Source organism: Trachurus japonicus, chromosome 17 (assembly GCF_045865225.1).
Source record: "Trachurus japonicus isolate A0001 chromosome 17, Traja_1.0".
Classification (NCBI taxonomy): Eukaryota; Metazoa; Chordata; class Actinopteri; order Carangiformes; family Carangidae; genus Trachurus; species Trachurus japonicus.
In genome coordinates this window covers 23,056,718-23,078,938 of record NC_140923.1, presented here as the reverse complement: position 1 = coordinate 23,078,938, position 22,221 = coordinate 23,056,718, and the positions used below count along the sequence as shown (strand labels likewise).

The 22,221-nt window shown below is 41.2% G+C and overlaps 1 protein-coding gene across 1 annotated transcript in view; it reads left to right on the top strand.

Annotated features, from left to right (window-relative positions):
* Positions 1-22,221, top strand: part of brinp2 (bone morphogenetic protein/retinoic acid inducible neural-specific 2) — a 311,630-nt gene that overhangs the window by 280,636 nt on the left and 8,773 nt on the right. The window contains exon 7 of the mRNA XM_085804094.1: positions 19,400-19,622. Within this exon, the coding sequence (XP_085660220.1) occupies positions 19,400-19,622 (223 nt within the window). The remainder of the gene's footprint in view (positions 1-19,399; positions 19,623-22,221) is intronic.

Below are 22,221 nucleotides of genomic sequence, written 5' to 3'. Positions count from 1 at the left end.
TGATTATTTCGTTATCACGAGAAAACGGTCTTTGTTATCTCGAGATAACGAAATAAATTAATTCGTTATCACGAGAAAACGGACTTTGTTATCTCGAGATAACGAAATAATAAGTCGTTATCACGAGAAAACGATAATAAAAAAAATATTATGGACGTGGCCGTTCTCGGCTTCCGTAAACAATAGCATTTGAATAACACTTTTTTTTCCTGAGAAAACACATGTGTTTCATATCTACATAATGTTATGGATCAAAGAAACCTCTCATACACAAAAGACATCGCTTCTTTTAAAAAGAAATATCGCAGAGTCTCCTACACTAAAGCAGCCATGTTGAGGTGAAGTATGAAAAGGCATTTAGCTGCTTTTTTCCTACCCCCACCTCCAGTAACACACACACACACACACACACACACACACACACAAAACACACAAACACACCTGCCTGACAGTGATTCCCCACATCCTTCATTCAAACACCCCCCTATGTATTCCCCTCAGTGACACCCTGCAATCTGCACAGAGTAATACCCCGCAGTGTCACATCTTCAGACGATATCTCAATCACGGCGGATGGCAGGCGGAGTGAACCAATAATGTTCTCCTGTTCTTTAGCGGCCGCTGTTAAAATGTCCTTGAGCAGCCATCACCCTGGGCAACTCCCAGCAGCCGACCATGCATGGCTGCTCTTTCACAGACATCTCCCAAATGCGTGCAACTGCGCGACTGTGAAGCAGAACATCGCTGAAAGGAGCATATGTGTTCTGTCAGCCCTCCGTAGAAAGAAAGAAAGAAAGAAAGAAAGAAAGAAAGAAAGAAAGAAAGAAAGAAAAATGCCCTGCAAGTGGAAGAAAGAAAGAAAGAAAGAAAGAAAGAAAGAAAGAAAGAAAGAAAGAAAGAAAGAAAGAAAGAAAGAAAGAAAAATGCCCTGCAGGTGGAAGCAGGTTGAAAATTGCATGCTGGATATAAATGGCCGACCACCTCACCCCCTCTTGTTTTCACCCAAATCCATTATCCGTCTCTGATCTCGCAGCAGGAGTCAGGAAGGTAGTTCATCTTCAAACAGCTATGCTAAAGGAGCACTGGCCTCCTGAGGTGTTTGTTTCAGTTAGAGGAGGCCAAATTTGATGTGGAGGATAATACAGCTCCATGGAGAGGAGGAAGATAGTGATTTTACTGATGCAGACAGGAACAAGGCTGCAGGACTCCTGTGGCTGTCTGCCTCCACCGACAGACCGACTGTTTAAAATGGACTGGTAAAAAATGGACGTTGAACGTATTGTCACATTATATTGACATGTGTTTTCTCAGGATAAGTGGGAGTTGGACCAGTGTGTTGGTGCCAGGCCATTTTCTTTTAACATTTTTGGGCAATTTGCTGTTCACATGTGTGGTGCTGTGGCCCACATAAGTTTGAACGATTTACTGAACCAGTCCTATTTTCTTTTTTTAATACCACACATCACTATTCCACATCTCTGCAAAGCCAGCAACAGAAACTGTTAAGCTTCAGTCAGAGTTAATGCTCTGAATAGCTCAAAATAAATCAGTTCTTCATCCCTTTTGATTTCTAAACTCACAAAGGACATAGTGATTGTGTGTGTACCTTTTGTTGCATTTATGGAGATGTACAGTATTCTTACGTCATGCATTGGGCATTAACTACTGTCGCTCCTGTCGACCTATGTGTCTATGTCAGTCATTCACTTTCAAGAGGTTGATTCTCTATTTGGAAATCATAGCCAAATCAACAAGACCACAAGAGTATATCATTTTGCAAGAGGTCATATGCAGTGTGAAACGCATGAAATTTGATGTTTGTGATTTCCAGGTTAGTACATGGGGGGGGAGTATGTCTGTTCTTTTGTTTCCAGACTATTGCTCATATTGTGTTGTCTGAAATATAACATTTTCTAGGAATATATTTATATTGATCAAACAGGCAAAGTGTTTTTCAGAGTCTGCAGCTGCAGACAAAAGTGTGAAGAAAGACTTAATTTCATAGTTTCACAAGGGAAGGCACAAAGTGGAGTGTGCACAGTCGAGAGGAGCAAGTGTTTTTCAGAGAAAAGTTTATGGAGTTTAGTTTGACTTTTTCTTTTAAACAGACAAATAAGTTAGGGGATGTTCTTTTACCTTTATATTCAAATGTCAGCCTGCAGTCTTCCTCTGAAGCATCGGCTGATGTTTCAAAGAAATGGTGATAAACAGAAGACGAAATGAACATTTTCAAGCTACTTTATGGACTTTAGTTCTCTTTTCTAGTTCCCTACACAAACACCAACTGTTATTGTACAGCTGTAAGACATACAGTCATATAAAATTTACCTGACTAATAAGGCAAGGCAAGGCAAGGCAATTTTATTTGTATAGCCCGTTTTTACAAACAGTTTGTCTCAAAGGGCTTTACATGGCATCATAACAACATCCTCTGTCCTTAGACCCTCACATCGACTGAGGAAAAACTCCATGGAAAACCCTTTTAACAGGGAAAAATCGGAGAAACCTCAGGGTGAGCAACGGAGGAGGGATCCCTCACCCAGGACGGACAGACGTGCAATAGATGTTGTTACAGACAAGAAAACAGTTTACAGTTTATGTCACAGAATGTGCGAAATATTGGACATCATAACATTTCAGTATCTCAGTAGCTTGAGTAAAGGGTAGTAAATACATCTTGGGTTTAGTTTAAATTGATTTGGTACAACTACAAACCCAGCTACAGTCTTCTTGCATTTACTTGGCAGTGTATTGGGACCCCAATCTTTTCCCTCATCAATTTATTCTGTAGATAATTAAAGGGACAACGAGGAGTTTCTATTCGGTTATAAAAAAGTCTCACGTTAATGTGGATGAATCTCCGCTACCCACACTTGTTAATGGGCCCATTTTCGATAAATATATCGTTCTGTCTCTATCGTTATTTTGTTATTATTAGTGGTGGCGGAAATGCTGGTCGAGCCGACCAGCGTTTCCTTCGTGGCGAGTCATGAGAATAACGCAGCCAAATCGTCGTTTATGGTCAGAACTACAACGGTATGTGAACCTCTTTGAACCTCTGACTTTAATTCTTGCGCCGGTCAAAGAATTTTACGGTGCGCGCGGAGGCTCATAAATGTAGTGTGAAAACGCTTTGCTTTTCCAAAACTCCTCGTTGTCCCTTTAAAAAGTGGAATTTTAAATATTTTTTCAAATCTAATAAAAAGGAAAAATTCCAGTGATTCCAGCCTCAATTTCAGATTTAGCGATCATCACAGGCAGAAATCTAAAATCAGGAGTATTGACAAGCCTGATTATGAATATAAAGGTAAAATCACAACTTTTTCCACATTTGTAGAGCCTGTGAGTCAGTCACACACTCACAGGTGGTGACTCACACAAGCTCTGCCACCACTAAGGCCAGGAGGTGTTTTTATCACTTGTTAGGTATTCATTTCCATCCGTTGCACAAGCCAACAGAAAGGCATCAGGTTGAAGTGGGCTAACGTAGCACACTCTATAACCTAGCAACATCAAGGGAACCCACAATGTCACACTCTTTGTAGAAGACACACTACTCATTCATTGTTGATGAGAGAGGTCAGAGGAGAGAATGTCCAGACTGGTGGAGCCAATGGAAAAGGCTACGATAGATCAGAACACGTCAAACCTGTGGGTGGAGGAGCTGCAGTACAGCAGAAGACCACATCTTGTCAACCAGGAACAGAAACCTGGGTTGCAGCAGACACACACCCATCAAAACTGAAGAAAAAGTAGCAAAAAGTAGCTCCTGCTCCAACCAATCTGGCTGACTTGATGTCAACAGTCTAGGCTGCCGGTGGTTGCTGTATCAATGTGGAGGGTGTCTTCTTGCCATCAATACTGATTACTCATCATTTGAATGCAACACGTATTGTTGCTGACCATGTTCCTCCCCTCATGGCCTCAGTTTAACATCTTCTAATGGCTACTACCAGTCATTATAGACCAGGAACACAATACCTAGTGCAGTGATGCTGTACAGTAATTATATTTTAACGACAGGGTGTACGATCAAGCTTCAGTAGTTGGAACATCTAGCTGAGTACAGTTATCCAGCTGCTTATAATGTGGTGTCTTGCTTCCTGTTTCTTTATGTGTTAAATACAAATTCTGTAACATGTGGGTGTTGTGGACTTGGAACTGACAGCTTTGTAATGAAAGCAAGGCAACAACCGCTGTGATGCATTTGTTTTGCTGCTGAGTAGTGTTGTTTTTTCAGTGCATATTAGTTGGTCAGTGATTTACCCAAAGGAACACATCACAACTGACTATTGTTTCATGCTTCACTTTACATACATCCCCTAAATGCCTCAGGGACTTCACCAGAGGGGGTTTGGTCTTTTATGGGAGGTGGGAGTTTATAGATTTCGTTGTAAATTGTGCCAATACAATGGACCACTGGGGCGCCCTTTCCCCTCTAAGCATTTGCCTAGTTTGTCTCTCCTGACAGTCGACCTCTGCCCAACATTAATAGCCAGTATTCCCCTACCATGCAAAAATACAGTACATGCGCAGTAGAAGTGCTGTAAGTCCACTTTCTTCTTTCTTTTTCAGTACCGCTCAAAGGAAGGAATCGAAAAAAAAAAGTATACCCTTTGTTGCTTGCGGCTGATTTCAGCTCTAAGCAACTTCCAGCACAGAGATACTTACAGTCAGTAAAACACTCACACACTCACTGACAGCACCCAATTGATTTATACAATCAAAGCTGAGAGCGTGAAGGACATCGTACACTCAGTGTGCGTATTTGAATCCCTGTATATACAGACCCTTCTCTCTTTTATTCCATTCTGACACTGCACGCTCGGTGTGTTAGCCTTGTTAACCCTGTGACATTTTAGCGGGACCACAGCTCTTGTCTATGATTGACTGAGTCAATCTCTGAAACCCCCTGTGCATGCGCAACTTGCAACTTGTGTACAGCCGTTCTTCAACAAAGAGGAGCTATATTGAGCCTGTTAGTGGAATGTAAACCCACAAAGACATCCTGCTGCTCGGTGTCAGTGACTCTGGCTTTCACAGCTCCTGTATGACTGCAACTACTCTGACATTACTCAGTCGCTGAGCCCTATACACCAAAACACAGAGATATAAATATAAATTACTTTATTTATCCCCGAAGGGAAATTAATTAGTCTGTCAGCTCATCAATCTATGATGGTTGCATGGCTCAAATAAGCATAGAGCGAGGTACAAATGTTTCTACAGTAGCAGTCTTCTGTCGAAACATTTGTACCTCGTCACCTGTTCCATTAAAGCTACCTAAATGACATTTTGTGAGTGCTGGCCCTTCAACTTCTTCTAAAAATGAAGTGCCTCAGGAATTTTGGCTTGACTTCATGGAGACTTCTACATGGAACTTCAGCAGTAACCGTCGGTGGGATAAGTATTATTATGATTTGAAAAAATGTCTACTTTCTGAGTTTTCATCAATACAATATCTCCGGCTCATCACTCTTGATGGGCAGAGTTGGCATTTCCCATGATGACTGACAGCAGAAAGAACCCAGTTCATCTCCACTTCCAGGCCTTTACTTTAACCTTTGCTCCACCAGCATGGCAACCACAGAAGCACCTCTTCATCTCAGCTGGAACAGGGTGGCGTCCTCCACACTTGCTCCATTTTCAGTGAAATACGCTCCTCTCTGAAGAATCTCCTCTCCACACAGAAGTATCCATCACAAGCTGACAAAATACGACAAAATAAAGCGAAGGTTGTTCTGGTTCTGGAAAGAAAACAAGAAAAAATTTAGGCACCACACCAAGCTTGAATGGGAAGGTAAACGGTGGCTTCTAATTGAGATTGATCTTGTTTATGACCCGGTGGAGGCTGAAGGTACAACGGCAAAGCATTTTCATTGTCACGTTACAATCACCCACAAGAGTCCAATAAGTGCAGCCTCTGATGTTATTTCTTCCCTGACGTGCTCTGCCTCTGCTCATTTTGGTTTCCCAAAGGGAAATGCAGCTCACACAACAGAACTGTAAAGGAATGACTACAAAACGTGCTTGAGATGTTAAAGGGATAGTTCAACATTTTGGCAAATTGGCCCATTGCCATAATCCCTATAGTTATAGCAGTAGGTTTGTTACCTTTAATTGTCGGTTCAAGCTATTTTTAGAACGGCGGAGCAGAGCCGCAAGCTGCTCAGAGCTCATTACAAAGGCTAATGGGATTTCTTGGTTTCCCTAATCAAACTCATCAAATACACAACCCAACAACTCCAAAACACAAGCTGTGACCTGCACATTCACCACGCTATGAGATAATAACGGAACGTTATGAGACGTAACGTCTTTTTTTACTTTGTTTATTGAGCTTTTTTTCAGAACAGAACATGACATACAGAAACACTCAGAAAAAATAAATGAGTAAATCTAAGACAATGTGTGTTAAGTATAGTAAAAGAGGACATGCATACACATGATAAGAGAAAGAGATACGCCACAAATTTGAGCTACAAAGGCTCCTGTAGTATTATTTGCAAAGAGTGATAAATACAAATGATACTAAATGAATTGACCAGCGCTACAAGAGTCATGTGAACATGACGTACGTACGTACGTCTTTTTCTTTCTTGGAAACATGATGTTCTGTCAGTCGTGTGGTATTTGGACCAGAGTGAAAACAAACATGTGTGAACACGGACAATACTTGCTGAAAAATTAAAAAATATATAATTTTTGCCTCCATATATGTGAAAGCATCCGAAGTTTCATTCAGCTCGTGTCATGCCGGTGCAGGTTTGTCTATTGTAAGTTTTATAAATGACAACGTTACAATTCCACAGCTCTGAAAGCTAGACCTCCCCCTGTGGCAGCGCCTTGGACGGAGGGAGGTGAGACTGTTATTTGGTCCATTTGTATTCCACTGAAAGCTGGAACTTAGTGGTTCATGTGAGGAATTTGAATGAGAGCTGTTAGTACATGGCGTCCTGTCCACTCATCAGGGGACGGTCCACCACCGGAACTGGCAAGACTACACCAATTTCATCAGCCTGTGTTGCTTTGCTAACAGTTACTCTGTGAGTAACTCTCTGCCCTTTTTAAACAAGTTTTTTACTTGACCAATGAATCAGATCAAATTATATCCTGGTGGGAAGAGCTCTTGCTTGAAGAAAATTGAAACAGTATTGATTTGAACTGGTGCAGCAGAACCAGATATACACTCATCCTTATTCATTGTCAAAACCTGGCATTTATACTACCCACAATGCACCCAATAGTTCTGTTGGAGAAGTTACGTTGGCAGGGTTATGGCTAGTGGTGGAAAATGGAGCTTTGAACTGCGAGCCTTGAGCAGAGAGGAGGAGTGAGCTACAGTGTCTTCTGTCTAACACATCCTCCTTTCTTCAAGTTGTTGCATTTTTTTTAGTTTACAGACTCAGTCAACATTTAATGTGACTGTTAGGGTTGTTTGGCGTGAGATCGGTGCCAAAACCCCTTAATATGCATTACAAATTAAAAATCTGTGACTTTTAGGGAAAGTGATATTTTCAAGTATATCCGCTATATGACATTTATACTGGGGCACACAGCTTGTTTTTACTGGGCCCCAGTAAAAGAGGTCTGGTGACGCCCCTGGTGCTTAGTCAGTGTGTTACCTGTGCTGCTGTAGATCTGTGCTGCTGTAGCACTCCCAGCTTGGAGAAGCAGTCAGGAGAACCAGCACAAAGCAGGGGGCTGAGCAGTACGCTACACTGCTGTGCACAGGAGCATGTGTTTTAGCCACTTAACTAATGGCCTCCCCCCAAAAAAACAACCTCAGTTTTCATCTTGCTGTCAAACAGCTCTTTACTTTGTAAACACATTTTTCAGCTGTTGAGCTGCCGTATTCCTCCTGCTGCAGATCAGCTGTTTGGGTTACAAAGGGCTGTTTGATGGCAATATAAAGCTGTGATGATGAAACTGATTTAGTTTGTTTTTTTGGTTTTCTAAAATACATTGCTTTCTGCCATCCAGTGCTGTCCAGAAACCTGTCCAAACGGGGACACATGCAGACCTACTGCTGCTACATTGATTATCATTTGAAAGCCGCAACTTTTGAATCGATTTGTTACCTGAGTCACAGACCTCATGAAATGCTGCCCTCAGTGACTTTGTCCAGTTCAGTGGGTTCTGTAGGGACTGAATTCAACTCAACTTATAACAACTTTGAGTTTCTTAAGTTCTAGAGGGATCTGAAATTTAAAATGAGAGGACTACACAAAGACAATTTTCACTGACATTTACAAACCTTGCACAGTTATTTTAAAGTGCTGAGGAAAGATTATAGTTTATTCCACTTAATTCCAGTTTGATGGTTTGCAGTGGAGAGATGTGCAGCTGTATCAGGAGCTTTTGCAGCTCCAATAAGGGCAAATATCAAAAGTCAAATGGTGAGTTTCAGTTTCAGGTAAATGTGCTGGCCTCTTTTCCAATCGGAGCCTGGTGTGTCAAAAATGTAGTACTAATATTCAGATCAGCACTTCACTGGATTTCAAATCCAAACAAATATTAACAAAACTGAAATGTATGACTTTTACGGCTGTTGCTCAGGAGGTAAAGCAGGTTGTCCACTAATCTGGTTCCTGTAGTCCACATGTTGAAGTGTTAACAAGCAAGACCTGGACCCACCATTGGCCCATGATGTAGCGTTAGTGTGTGTATGTCTGTGAATGCTTGGACAGTGATATATGTGTGGAACAATGCTACTAAGAGTATTCATCATTAAAATATCATTTTTGTTGTGTTACCATCAAAAGCAACAATCACATGCTCTGTTTCCTGATAAAACATTGTAATGTGTTTTTGTTTTTTTTAAAGACTCCCAAAGCCTTCCCTTTAATACATGAAGATAAATGCAACTTTAATTACACTGTTAATTATAGATAGTTGAGTGTAAAGTTGCTTCTGCGTTTGTGAGTTCAGCTGAAGTTACTGTAAGTACGTAGATGCAGTTTCTTCCTCTTGAAGGATTTTTAAACTGCTTATGGAAGATGTGTCTGGAACAACTGCAAGCCTTCAGGGGATTATGGGCTAATCAGAAAACAAAAGGCTTACTTTATTAAGAAGCAAATGTAATTAGAGTGTATCATAATGAATCACTCGCTAAGACCAATTTTCTCCCCCTTTCCTCTCCACCTGATCCTTTGACAGGATTTATAGCTACAAATGTGACAGAAGACATTTTAAGCTTTTCTTTTCTGGTTATGCATCAGGAAGCTATAAGACTATGGGCACTTAAATGAAGCTTTAATTTTGAATAATGTTTACACTTCAGGGTGCTAAATCAGCATTAACTAAGGATAGGATTTTAAAAAAGTCCCTTGTTTGACACTTTTTCTGTGTTCTATTTGTAGTATTGATCCAAGAGAAGATGTGTTTGTGGTTTTAAACACCAAAAATCTCCTCTCTCCCAGGCAGCTGAGCCAATCAGAAGTGAGTCTCTCTTCTGATTGGCTCACTGTTTTCTGAGTGATCTAATGAAAATACTCAGATTTCAGGGAAACCAAAGTTTGGATGATTGGATGATGATACATCACTATGGTATTAAATAAAAATGTAGAGGTCAGCGTTAGTAAAGTGTTTGTCAGTCATTATACTCCAATATACTTCAGATCAGTCCACTGAGAATTGGCTGATCACACTTCAAGAAGTACAGCAACTCTTATTTTTAAATGCCCCATATTGTATAAAGGTAGATGTCCACGTTTTGATGGGGTTTTTTTTGGTTTGTTTGTTTTTTTTACTAAAGGGCAGCTCTAAGTACTATATCAATACTGTGAGGGTATTAAAGTGTGTAGTCCACAGAGAAATGCACACAGCCTGTTATCAGAAACAGGGCTTTAAAACCAGCTGTCAAGCCCCGCCCACCTGGACCCACAATCCAGCCTTGCAAAAAAAAATCATCTATAATGTCATTTGAACACTCAGAGAAGCTGTATAATACATCTTCTTATAGAGCAACACTTCAAATAAAACACAGAGGGATTTGTTGAATATGAGATGAGATATTCAAGATAGATGTTGTGTCCAGACAAGAAAGTTTACAGTTTATAACATGGAATATTGGATAAATGAGGATTGTTCAGTGAAATAGGAGCTGATGAAGGCAGCTTCTGGTGGGCAGGCTGGGTCATATACTGTACAGGGAAAGCAGGGAGAACAGGTCTAGCTTAATGGGAGTACTGGTGGGCAGACTGGTTCATAAGGAAAAGAGGCGATGCAGGAGGCGGTTGGTGCAGAGGGATGGAGCTCTGGAGAAATCTGTGGAAAACACAGCGAGAGTGTGAGACACCAAGGCCAAACTACAAAGTACAAGAGATAATGACAATTCAAAAAAGAGGAGAGGAGAGGAGGAGTAGGCTACATGTAAGCATAGCTATAAAAACAGCAGGGTTACCTAAGCCAGCCCTAACTAAAAGCTCTAAAAAAAAAAATAAAAAAAAAAGTACAGTGTTTACATTGAGCCAGTCTTCCCAATTAGTCCACTGAGCAGTGACCTATCTCACTCCAAAAAGTACAGCAAGTCTAGTCTTTAAAGCAGAGGATTTAAGGAGACCATCAACCATAAAATCCTCCACGCTAACTGTGGTGTGAGCAGTTTCAGCGATGTATGTTGGATGGCGCCTTTAATGTGCTACAGACACTTTGAAGTGATGGAGATAGCAGCTTACTCGACAGCTCTGGACCCTCTGTTTTCCACTCCATCTCTCCCAGCTGGCATCTCCGCAGAATAAAAGAGGAGGAGCGCTGCTGCATTTGCCTGCAGACATCCCAACTCCAACCCTATTGTCTGTCATTATAGCGACTGAATTTAACGTACAGAGGAAGAGGGACGATTATTGAAGTTGTTGTTGTGGGAAATCATGTGGGATTTAATAAAGAGGATCGTTGCTAAGATGTTAGTGACAGACAGGGGCACTGCACAGACAAAAAGCATCTCCAGAGGAAGGAAATGTTCCAGACGTCAGTGTTCATTGCTGTATGACAGGTAGTTGTAAAGCCATCAATTCTAATTCCTGCTGTGACAGAGATGCAGTGACAGCGAATATATACAAGGGAACTGATTCATGTGCACGTGGTGGACAGAATGTTTTAATTATATACAGTACAGTGTCATAGAATAACTGAAATTGCAAACGAAAGTTACATTTAAGTTACAGTCGCAATGTTTACTGGAGAGATGAAATGATTAGATGCACATTTGAAGATTCATATTATCCCTGTATCCAATACAGGAAGATGAATTTCAACAGTATCTGCAGAATTCACGTCTTACAATAAACATTAAAGGTATAGGGTAGGAGATCCTGGAGAAAGGGTTGAGCAGGTCACATTTTAAAATACACAATTCAAAAGTCCAAGCCTCTTTCCTCAAACTTCTCTCTGAAGCCACGCCTCCAGAACACAGGAACACACAATGTTTGTACAGCATCGGGTTCACATCGAGGTGAAGCCACACTAGCGGGGCTTATGCGCAGCATCGCTAACTTTCTGTCATTTTTTTCCCCTGACTTATTTATAGGCAAGAAAACACCTAACATCATAGCTTAGAGGTACATTGCCGCCTACCAGACTGCAGTGTGGTACATTGGCGTTGTCTTTTCCACAGTGTAAAGGTGAAGCCCCACTATTTTTCTGATAGATAAGTTAATTTAAATTTTCCTCATTTAAATCTGCCTAATTTCGAATGGTTTCCAATGGGAGTTAACCCTTTTGTGACCATTGTTTGGCAGGGTTAGGTGAAGTAGACAAGTACTCGAGATCTCCCCACAATGAACAGTTTCTTGCTGAATGAGAATGCACTGGAGGAAAATATCATTCATTTATTTCCTTGTTCCGACTGACCACAGCTGTATCTGTGACACTGATCAGACAGTAATCTGATGCTGTTTTATGATGTGACAGTGCTCAAATACAGTAGATGAGTGCACTTTTGTCATGTTTACCATAAGAGACAGGGTTAAAGTGATAAAGGATCAAAATTGCTTATTGGAAACAGAACACAAACACAACAGTTGACTGTGTGAAGCTTTCTTGATGGGCAAAGCTAGATGCATATTTATTTAGTTACAGTGGTGTTACAGTGTAGATGGATTACAACTATTGTAGCCGCACTGTAAAGTTATATTGAATCACTGGCGAACATCAGCATGCTAACAGCCTCGTTATGTTTTGCAGTACAACCAAAATCCATCGTTTAAAGTATGAAGTCTTAGGGATTCTCATAAATTGGAATGCATGTTTATATTTTCCTATCTGTCATGACCGCTCATGCATTAGATAGATATGAGTTGAGTTTAACAAAAATATTGAATGAATAAATGAAATGCTCTATATTTTACACCTCATTCAAATTGGTGGTTTTAAAGCTTTTTCACACCAAGCTCCTAAACTCACCCATTGACTTCTCAAAACAATATTTCTGCTTTCAGAAAGAAGAAAGTGTTTGAAAACCATGGCCGATACATACATTCTTTGAATATGTTGCTTATGAGTAGAGCATAGTGAGAATACATGATTTCTCTTTCTTACTGAAACCCCCTCAGGGATCCCAGTGGGTCCCCAGAAATTCACTAGAAGGGAATGTCTCTTTTTTTTTTAACTCATTGTAACTTCATTAAGTGCAGCTTAGTGATGGCCTTGTGATGACTCTGGATGGATTAAAAGTTAGGTAAAAACTTAACTCTCTGTAGAATTTGCCAGTAAAAAATAATTAGCAGAATTTAAGATGTCACAAAAATTGCAAATGTCAACCTGGCAGAAAAGTCAGAGGATCACCAAAGTCAGATGGATTAATTTTGGATCAGATGTGTACCCGCTGACTGAAACTCATATCCCAGGAGCCCCAGCACCGGTTCAGCTAGAATCAAAAAGTGGTAGACAGTTTGAGTTTGGTGAACTTCACTCTGAACAGCTTTGTTCTGTTTGGGCTCTTCAAAATCCTGGCTCTTGCCTTTTTAATAACCCATGTCCTTGTAGGGAGTTAAATGAACAGGCATCAGCCAGCCAGTCACTTAGCTGTCGCCTCCGCCTGATGATGACATGAATCACTAACTCAGCCCGGAGATGGAGATTTCAGGGCCGCATGGTCAGCCATCATGGAAACGACCCCCTCCCCCTCCAGCCTCTTTATCGGGGAGATTTTGAGTGAGCCAAATTGTCCATAAATTTGGGACATGGAGTCATAAATGTCAGGAAAAGGGAGGAAAACAGACAGACAAATTCCTCCAGCATGATGGCAGCGCTAATGATTACTGCCATGAGTGTGTGAGAAGGGAGGGACTGAGAGAGAGGCAGAGGCTGGGATGAAGTGATGCTGAAGGAGAGCAGAAGACAGATTAAAAGAGCAAGACTGAGGAAAACAGAAAAAAAAGGTTAAAGAATACAAAGTGAGTCAGTGGAGTGGATGAGGAATAAAGACCAATGTGTTGTTTAATTACTGATGGAGGAGAAAAGAGGAGATAGGCTAAGAATAAGTGGAAAAAATACCTACCTTCAAAACAGAACTCAAGAGGGTTATTGTAATGAGCTATATCTGATGGGGAAGTCATGTCAACAACAGAAGCTGTGGATGAGGTGAGGATCAGATGTGTGGCTGAGAGCTATCAGCTTGTTACAAACATATTACATGAGTTTGTCTCCGTCATCCAAAATGGTAGAAGTCATTAAAAATATATTTTTTTATATTTTTTTTTTAATTGGTTTATTTTTAACAGGGAAAATGCAACACTAATCAACAGTAGGTGGCCTAATTAAAAAAAAAAACTGTAAGTGAGCCACAGTTAGCCAGTAAGGCAATTTTTCATCCGCTAGATGTGGCTAGATGTTAAAGGTGTTAGCTACAAGTTTAATTCCTCCCGGCCAGTAGGCTAGGTGTCGTACTCACACTCACCTGCTATCGCTACAAGCTTAAATTGTACTGGTTGCCAGGTACGCCTATAGGGAGCGGCTAGTGGCTAAAGCTAAGCTAACGCTAACCGTATTTAACAAGCAGCAGCTCCGGTGTTGACAGCAGACTGAAAACACATGTTGTTGGCGCAGAGATCATTTAATGCCGACGTTGCCAACGTGACCAGATGTACTGTAAATATTTATATATTTTGGACCTGTCAAAATTTCTTCCGTAAAATTAATACTTTTATTTGCACCCCTCTAGTTGTTCTGTGGAAGTATTATAAAAAGTTGTAGCCTACCTTTAAAGGCAGCCTAAACCCCCCTAATATGTACCTCCTCCAAATGTTATGGGACATGGAGAAAATTCAAATTAAAAAGTTAATTAAAACACTTTTAAAAAACACTTTATTTTCTATACGTTATTCACTTTATTTAAAAGTTATTATACTGGAGTGGAGGATATACAGTAACATTGTGACACAGAGGTGGTGATCGGTGCCTCTCTGGTGGGTGGAGGTACAGAAGGTGAAAGATATAAGGCAAAGACAACAAACGTGTGTGTGAGATGACAAGGAACATGTGTGTGAAGGTGCTCCAGAATCAACATTTGTCCTTTTGAAGTGCCTCTTATTGTATGATAAATTTAATCCCATTCTTGTCAGTGCTACATTAATAACAAAGATATACAAAGAAAGAATACAAACAAAGAATAACACATACATTACTTCTCCATCACCATGTAGCTAACACTGTCATTAACAGCATCAAACTTCATCGACAGCTGTCTCCAGAGATGGAAAACAACAACAATGTCAACACTTGCATCTATTATATTGAGTTGACTGTGCATGCATCATCTTGTGCGCAGCCTGTGGCCGTCACTCCAGCTTAACTTTCCACTTTTCCTGCAAGGGATTCAGTATTTCTGGTAACATATTTTCTTTAGTTTAAGTTCGTAGCTTGTCCTACTTGTAACTTTCTGATAGCGAGTCACTGTAGCCTCCAGTCTTCCCAGAAGAGGCAGTGCTACTCACACAGTGTATCTTCATTGTTGTCAGAAAAACCACATGAACAAAAAAAAAAAAAATTACACATGGGAATCATGTTATTTGCACATGGGAAACATGTGTTTTTGGCCTAATTTTATGTGAATCAAATGTGAATTCCCATGTGAACCCATTTTCCACATGTGGTAACAAATGTGACCACATGTTTTCCACATGCAAATAACATGATTACCATGTGCAAAATGTTTCACATGTGAAAAATCACATGTGAATCACATGTGAAGTTCATGTGGTTTTGCTGTAAGGGGCTGTAAATGCAACTGAAAAACACAATCACCGCAACTCAGCTTAAGTATGTAAAAGAGTGTTGATCTCCACAATTATTTTGTATCTAGTAATTTGTTTGGCTTTCAGATAACAAACTTGAAAATGCACCTTCATATAGCCTTTAATGCTTTGTAGAGATCAGTAGAAGTGAAAGTAAACACTAAACAGAGTCATAAAAAGTTAATGTTGCCATACTAATTTAGTCCCATGTCAGTACAGGGAGGAAGAGCTGCTGCTGAAAGAGATGAGGGAACAACAGGAGGTGCAGAGACAGACAGGAACACACACACAGACACACAAAACCAGTGAGAGAGAACGAGACAACCCCCCCCCAAAACTCAGCAGTCCGGTCCAGAAGAGAGAGATCAGACATACACAAAGAGGAGGGCTGCAGAGAGACAGAGCACAGTGTCATCTGGGATCAGTGAGCGCTGTAATAGGCCTGAGTCTCGTCAGTTGGGCTCAGCTCAGGTCGGCTTGGCTGCAGATTTCCTCACTGTCTCCCTGCCAACAACAGCACACGGGAATACAATTCTCCAGCAGACCAACAATCCTAGAAGGTCTCACTTAGCTGGGTTTCAGGAGGAAAAAAGAAAAGTAAATTCATGTCTCCCAGAGGTTTCACACTGGCATGATATTTGCCCACTGGTTCATAATGGAACCAAAATGATCTTAACAACATAACACTCTTGCCAAAAGCCAACACAGAGTACAGGCTGGGTCTTCTGTGCCAACACTATTCTCAGTGTAATTTACTCCAATAGTTCCCAGTTCATTTTTTTTTGTTGGAGATTCACTCACTTGTGAATAGACACACATACACACACACACACACACCACACTACCATTTAATCACAAGTGTTATATTTGCATTTCTCTCTGTCTCTGCAGTAATAGAAGTCCATGTGTCGAGGAGCCGTGGCCATCAGGGAAAACTTGTCTGTTTCTAAAATTCTATCCAGAATATGAGGCACACTTTCTTAAATGATCACTTATGACTCTTGCATTTCATGTTCAAAGACATTTCACTTGTTATAAAGGCAAAATTTATTACGATTACCCACCATTTATTTATTTATTTCTTCCCTAGGTTATTCTTTTTCTTCCTCTTCTTCTTATTCTAAGTGCCTCTTTTCTTGGTGATTTTCTTTCATTTTCAACCACAGCAAAGTGCAGGGGACTGGATGTTGTATAACAGAACACAGATACAACGCAATCCTGCTTTCACAAATCATTTTCATGAATCAATTCCACATCCTCGCTCAGTTGGACACACACTGCTACAACCTTCGCTGCAGCCTGGATCAACACATGCACCATCTTTAAATACACTATAATTTAACTGGATTGACCGCAATCAACTGACTGTAATTGAGCACTACACAACGCAAGTAGCACAGATGTCAAAGGAAGCGTGTCCTCCTGTGTGTTTCCGCAGTGCGGTGTGTTGAGCTCTCAACATATGTCATACGTTTCACCTCGTGAAGGAGAAACCTGCTGTTGAATGGAGACATGAATTGAAGGAGCCACAGAAGGGTTATATATAATAGGAGATAATGTATGCTGCCACTGGTAACCAGCGATGATACACAGTGTCTGTCTGATTGATGCTTCGCTAATCATTTATCGATCAGTTCTGCGGTACTTTGAGGTGAAAACCAACCGTCTTGGTGAGGAGAGTGTGCTGACGTCCACACTTTAACAGTTTCTGTTACAAGCAGTCAAGTGGAGCCAGCAGCAATTTCCATCTAAAAGCAAAAACGTTGTCTGGCTCCATTCCCACCCTTTCAAACTGTTTCACCGTAGTTATACACACATTTCTGCTAAGTAGCTCCCACATCCAAACTAACCCACACTGCACATAGCTGGGGTTGCAGGCTGCAGGAGACATGTCTGTTGTGGCATGTGTTTACTATGTCAGGGGATGTCTTTAAAGAGGAAATAAGCAGGATTTCTCCTGTGGCTATGCTACATTTTTACCTTAATTAAAAAGCTCCGGAGTAATTGTGATAGTTAACTACATGACTTGTAACTTGTTATGAGTGAGAACGGAGGCTCTCTGTCTTCACCTGGCGTCTCACAGCTGAAAACCAACCTTGCAACATCAGTGTCTCGGTCGCCGCCCCGGTGTCCCAGCTCTCGTCTCTGCACACCGCAACACAAACGCGTAATCTTTTGTTCATGACGGTTAAGACGACACACAAATACACACATCGTAACATTGTATATGTTATATCGTTATCCACCGCTCCATTTACTGATTTTTCGCCGGCTTCGTTGTAAACAGATGCACATGGGCAAGAGCAGCGTAACCAAATCAGCAGAAAACCGAGCGGACTTGCATAGTTCCCCTTTAAAACTCATGTGCAGCAACTGCTGTTCAAGAGAGTTTGGGGTAACACTTTATTTGATGCCTATCTCTATAATGCATTATAACCATACTTATGAGTTATTTAAGCAATATCACACGAGAGGGAGTGCTGTTGTATTGTATATCAGCACTGGTGTGATTTGGCCTCCTGAGATTCCATACTGGCTCTTAACTGCTACTCTGACTTTGACTCGTGTGTAGTCGTGTGTGCTGTATTGTGTGCTGTGTAGAAGGGATGAATGACCAGTCTCTTTTCCGGGTTTTGCTGTACATGACTAGGAGACTGTGATTGGCTGCATTGTGAAAATGTGGGCGTGACCAGCTGAATGTGTGAATGAAAGGATGACTGAATGAATGGATGTGGGCGTGAGTAAATCATCTCCATCACTTAAATAATATCTAAATTAAATCATAGACTTTACTTTGAGGCGCAAGGTTTTTAACAAACAAGATGTTCATGTCAGCAGTTAATACTTTATCTGAAATGTAGTTCTTAGGAAGTGTCTGTCACTTTACACTTAAAATGTGTTGTCTTTTTAACTCATGGATTTCCTCTTTTTTAATTATTTTTCCTTTTTTTTGGAATTGTATCTTTTTTCTATATATGTTTATGTGTGCTTGTGAGTGTGTACAGTGTATAAGGTATACAGCCTGAATGAGCTTCTTCCATTTGTTGGGTTTCCAGCTCTATTTATAGATGGATTGCTAGGCAAATGAGAGATTGATTTTCTTCCATTACAGTTTACACAATGTGATCTGAACTGTGAGTGCGCCTGTTAACATTAATGTTGCATAAAGGCTGCCAATTATTGGAGAGTTCTACAACTCTTTCCACAACTTGCTAACCTGTGTTACAAGAACATTTGGAATTCAGCTGGCAAACTCTTAGATAAAGATAATTGGATAACATGGAGGTCAAGGGATGATATTTTCTTCAGCAGACCACTGAAGATAATTAAAGCCCTGTTTTATGTTTTGTTAATGAGAATTCATTGCCACTACATCTATCACACACAGGTCTGTCTAACCCGAAATGATTCAGAGGCTTTGATGGTTTAAAATGTTGTTAGAAGTGGCAGAGGTGATGTCAGGCTGGCACGAAGTGAAATAATGTCATAAACGTATTTATGTCAAACCCTCCTTCTTGTGTCTATTTGGCTTTTGACACAAACTTGCTGTGACAGCTGCAGAATTACATGAATTACATTTATAACTGTTTTCAGGATTTTGGACCATTTTTACCAAAAGGTGTCATCAGATCTATTCAGCTCCTGATTATGGATGTTTCCTCTAACTTGTTGAGATTTTTTTTTTTTTTTTTTTTGAGGTAGAGCACAAATGGAAATATCCACCCGTACGTGACACCATATTGTCAATCACCAGATGACTAGTGTTTCCAAATAACAGTGTTGCTAAATGTTGCAAATGATGCTTCCGTGAATATGATGAGCTGGTAATGGTGAGGTGAATGAGCATAACTGCAGATTGAGGCACAGGTGTTTACTTTGTAATGGCAATTCATTAGAACATAACAGCCTTTTTTTAAATATACTAATTACATATGAAACTCCCCCAGCTCCAGAGTCATTATCTAGGAATGCCACCAGGGATAAAATAGCATGTGGTGAATGGGTTTTGCTGTGCTCAAAAGGGCTTTGTTAACATATAAATTACTTTAGAGCATTTCATTTTGTTCTTTTATCTCTTTCTACACCTCTCTCCCTCTCCCTCTCCCTCTCCCTCTCCCTCTCCCTCTCCCTCTCCCTCTGCCCCTCTGTCAAACTCCCTGCAGATGAATTCAAAGCCTTCATGAAGCGCTTGCCTACAGACCGGTTCTTGAATGTGTCCATGATCGCCAAGTTCTGGTCGGCCGACCTGTCCCTCCAGAAGCGCTACACCCAGCTGGAGTCCAGCACCGCCCTGGTCCTGGGAAAAGCCCAGAAGATCGTCAGGAAACTGTTCACCCTGAGCAAACGCTGCCCCAACCAGCCTCGCATCAGTCTGCCCCGAGACAGGTATGCCCCTCCCCCCACTACACTCCCTCCCCGGGGATACACTGACAGAAAACAACCTAAATGAAGATGTCGTAATTTGTCATCGCTGTGAGTTTTAAGGTTGCAGCTTTGTGCAGATTCACAGCTGCAAGCTCTCTAACACTCGGCCTCAAGTAGGACACACTGGGAAAATCCCACCGCTACGTGTCGGAAAAGAGTTCAGAGTTGAATTTAGCAAATCCTCGAAACTTGGTGGGAAACATGAGCGCGGTTCACACTCAGCTGTCTCAGCTTTGCTTTTCTCTGCAGTCAACAGATTATGCAGTAAATAGTGGATACAGCTGTAGCGTGCGAGCACCATGGATCATCTGAATCGACCGTCCGCAGCACTCTCAGAATGTGTTAGCAAAACCTGTTTAGCCTCTAACATGTGCTGTCGCCTCTCAGTTCTGTTATCTTGTAGTTTCAGGCATGAATATGTTCAGGGCTTTCCTTTGGGGAGCTATAGGCTATAGTCCTCGCTGCAGCCGGCCCCGGTTCGAATCCCCCGGTGTGCCCTTTGCTGCATGTCATTCTCTTTCTATCTGCCTACCTATTTCTTGTCTACAAAAAAATATATATATATATACACATATATATTAAAAGGAAGAGTTTGCCTCTAAGTGAAGCTACTATGAAAACAAACTGTTAAAAACAGTCATATTATGCAGAACGAATCTTCACCGACCTTCCACAACAAAAAACAGGAAGCAGAGGCACAGTCATTTCTAAAGTGCATGCTAATGCTCCAAAGATCCTTTTCAGATCTCCCCTTGTGTTCATAGAAACATTACACCAATGTTTACTCTTTATGACTCACATACCGCCATTATTGCTGTTGTGATTTAAACTGAACTTGCTTACACAATGTTTCACAAAATATACATTTAAATGCAACTCTACAAGCTGTTAGCTCTATTATGGTCACACATAGAGACAGACAGAAGGGCATTAAACAAGCTCTCAGGTTAGTCCGGCTCATTTAGAAGGCAAAACTATGGCCAACAGTAAATTATCCAAACTGTCTACTGTGCTTACCTATCAGAGTTTACAGGTGAAGCCTCAGTTCATACTGTAATTACTGTCATAAAAAGGAACCGATTATGCTTTTCCAGCTTTTCAGACTCATAAATATGTTTAAAGTGTTGGATACTTATTCTAGAGGACATGGAAGTGCCATATCATGAGGTAGGCGTGTGTTGAAGTAATCCCAGGGGGCAGTTTCAGTAGCTCTGGACCGCTGAAAACACTTGAGAGTTTTTCTCACTTTGACATGTCACTGTTTGAGCAACAGGCCTGGCTCTGGCCTCTGGCCTCAGTGCCCAGTGTAATTTGCAGACTTTTAGTAAGAGGTTGATGTTATGTCTTACCGTACGATGATAATATGAGATGTGGTGGAATTTGGCGTTTACCATTTAGAGACGTCTTGCAAAAGTCATTGCTAATTGGAGATTCAGGCTGTGTGTTGCTGTTTCCAAAACGTATGGTTGTATGGATGAAGTCGACATTTTTAATATATGCTAGAATAGTAAACAAGCCCATTTCTGTATTTTTTGGTTACCGAGTGAGATAACTTCCTTGGTATGCGGTAGTTAGTTTTTTTATTCATCTAAACTTTCAATAGTGCCCCACTGGGGTCCAATATCATATTAAAAGCCCCTGAAATAAGCACAATAGGTCCCTTTTAACAACATGGACATGACATCCTTGCTCAGTTTAAAGTAAAGTGGGAGTTGTGACTGACTGCCCATGTTGGCCTCCTACTGCACAGCAGGTGTTCAACATAGTGCTGCACACCTGGAGAGAAAAAATGCAAAAAAATGAAGAGACAAAGGAGGAAAGTGCGAGGGATGTGATGACAGGATGGTGACTGAGAGAGCTAGAAAGGGGAAAGTGAGATGAAGGGTCTTGTTACCGTCTGCGGGGGCCGTTGTGGGCCGAGGCATGCGGCATCGTGGCACGCTGTAATCAAGTCCTTCCCCAGACTGACAGCTCGGCACTTGTTTACAGAGGACTTCAATTTCCCTGACAGACCTCTTCCCCTCCCATCACTCCGTCTCCCCCCTCCCTTCCCTTCCTCTGCTCGGCTTTCCTGTGTTTCTCTACCGCAGTTACCTTCGTCTCCCCCGAGTTCGGTCTCTCCGATGCCGACGCCCTCCCCACCCGGTACAAGCAACGGCAAATTATCAGGCGCTGCTCGGCTGCAAAAAACTCCCAATTTCCTCCTGCACAAATCCATTTGTTTTATCATCATTCATTTTTGTCTATTTACATAGGCCTGGGGGGGAGGGAATTGTCGGAGCATTTGGGCAATGTTGTGTGAGATTTCCTGAACTTCGCCTGAGGATAGAATCTCTGCAGAGCCAATTTTCAGTCTGAACTTGTTGCTACTGTTACCGCACCAAAGTGGATGGTAATTTATGTATTTCTGCATTTTCATCTGTATTGCAGTCGTACCAAACAGCCACCCTTCTTAAAAAAAAGAGGTGTCAAATTGCCATAGATAAATAAACCCATTTATAAGTAATATGGAGCAGACTGTGAATTCGATTTTCACCTGTGAAAATGGGATGCATATGAA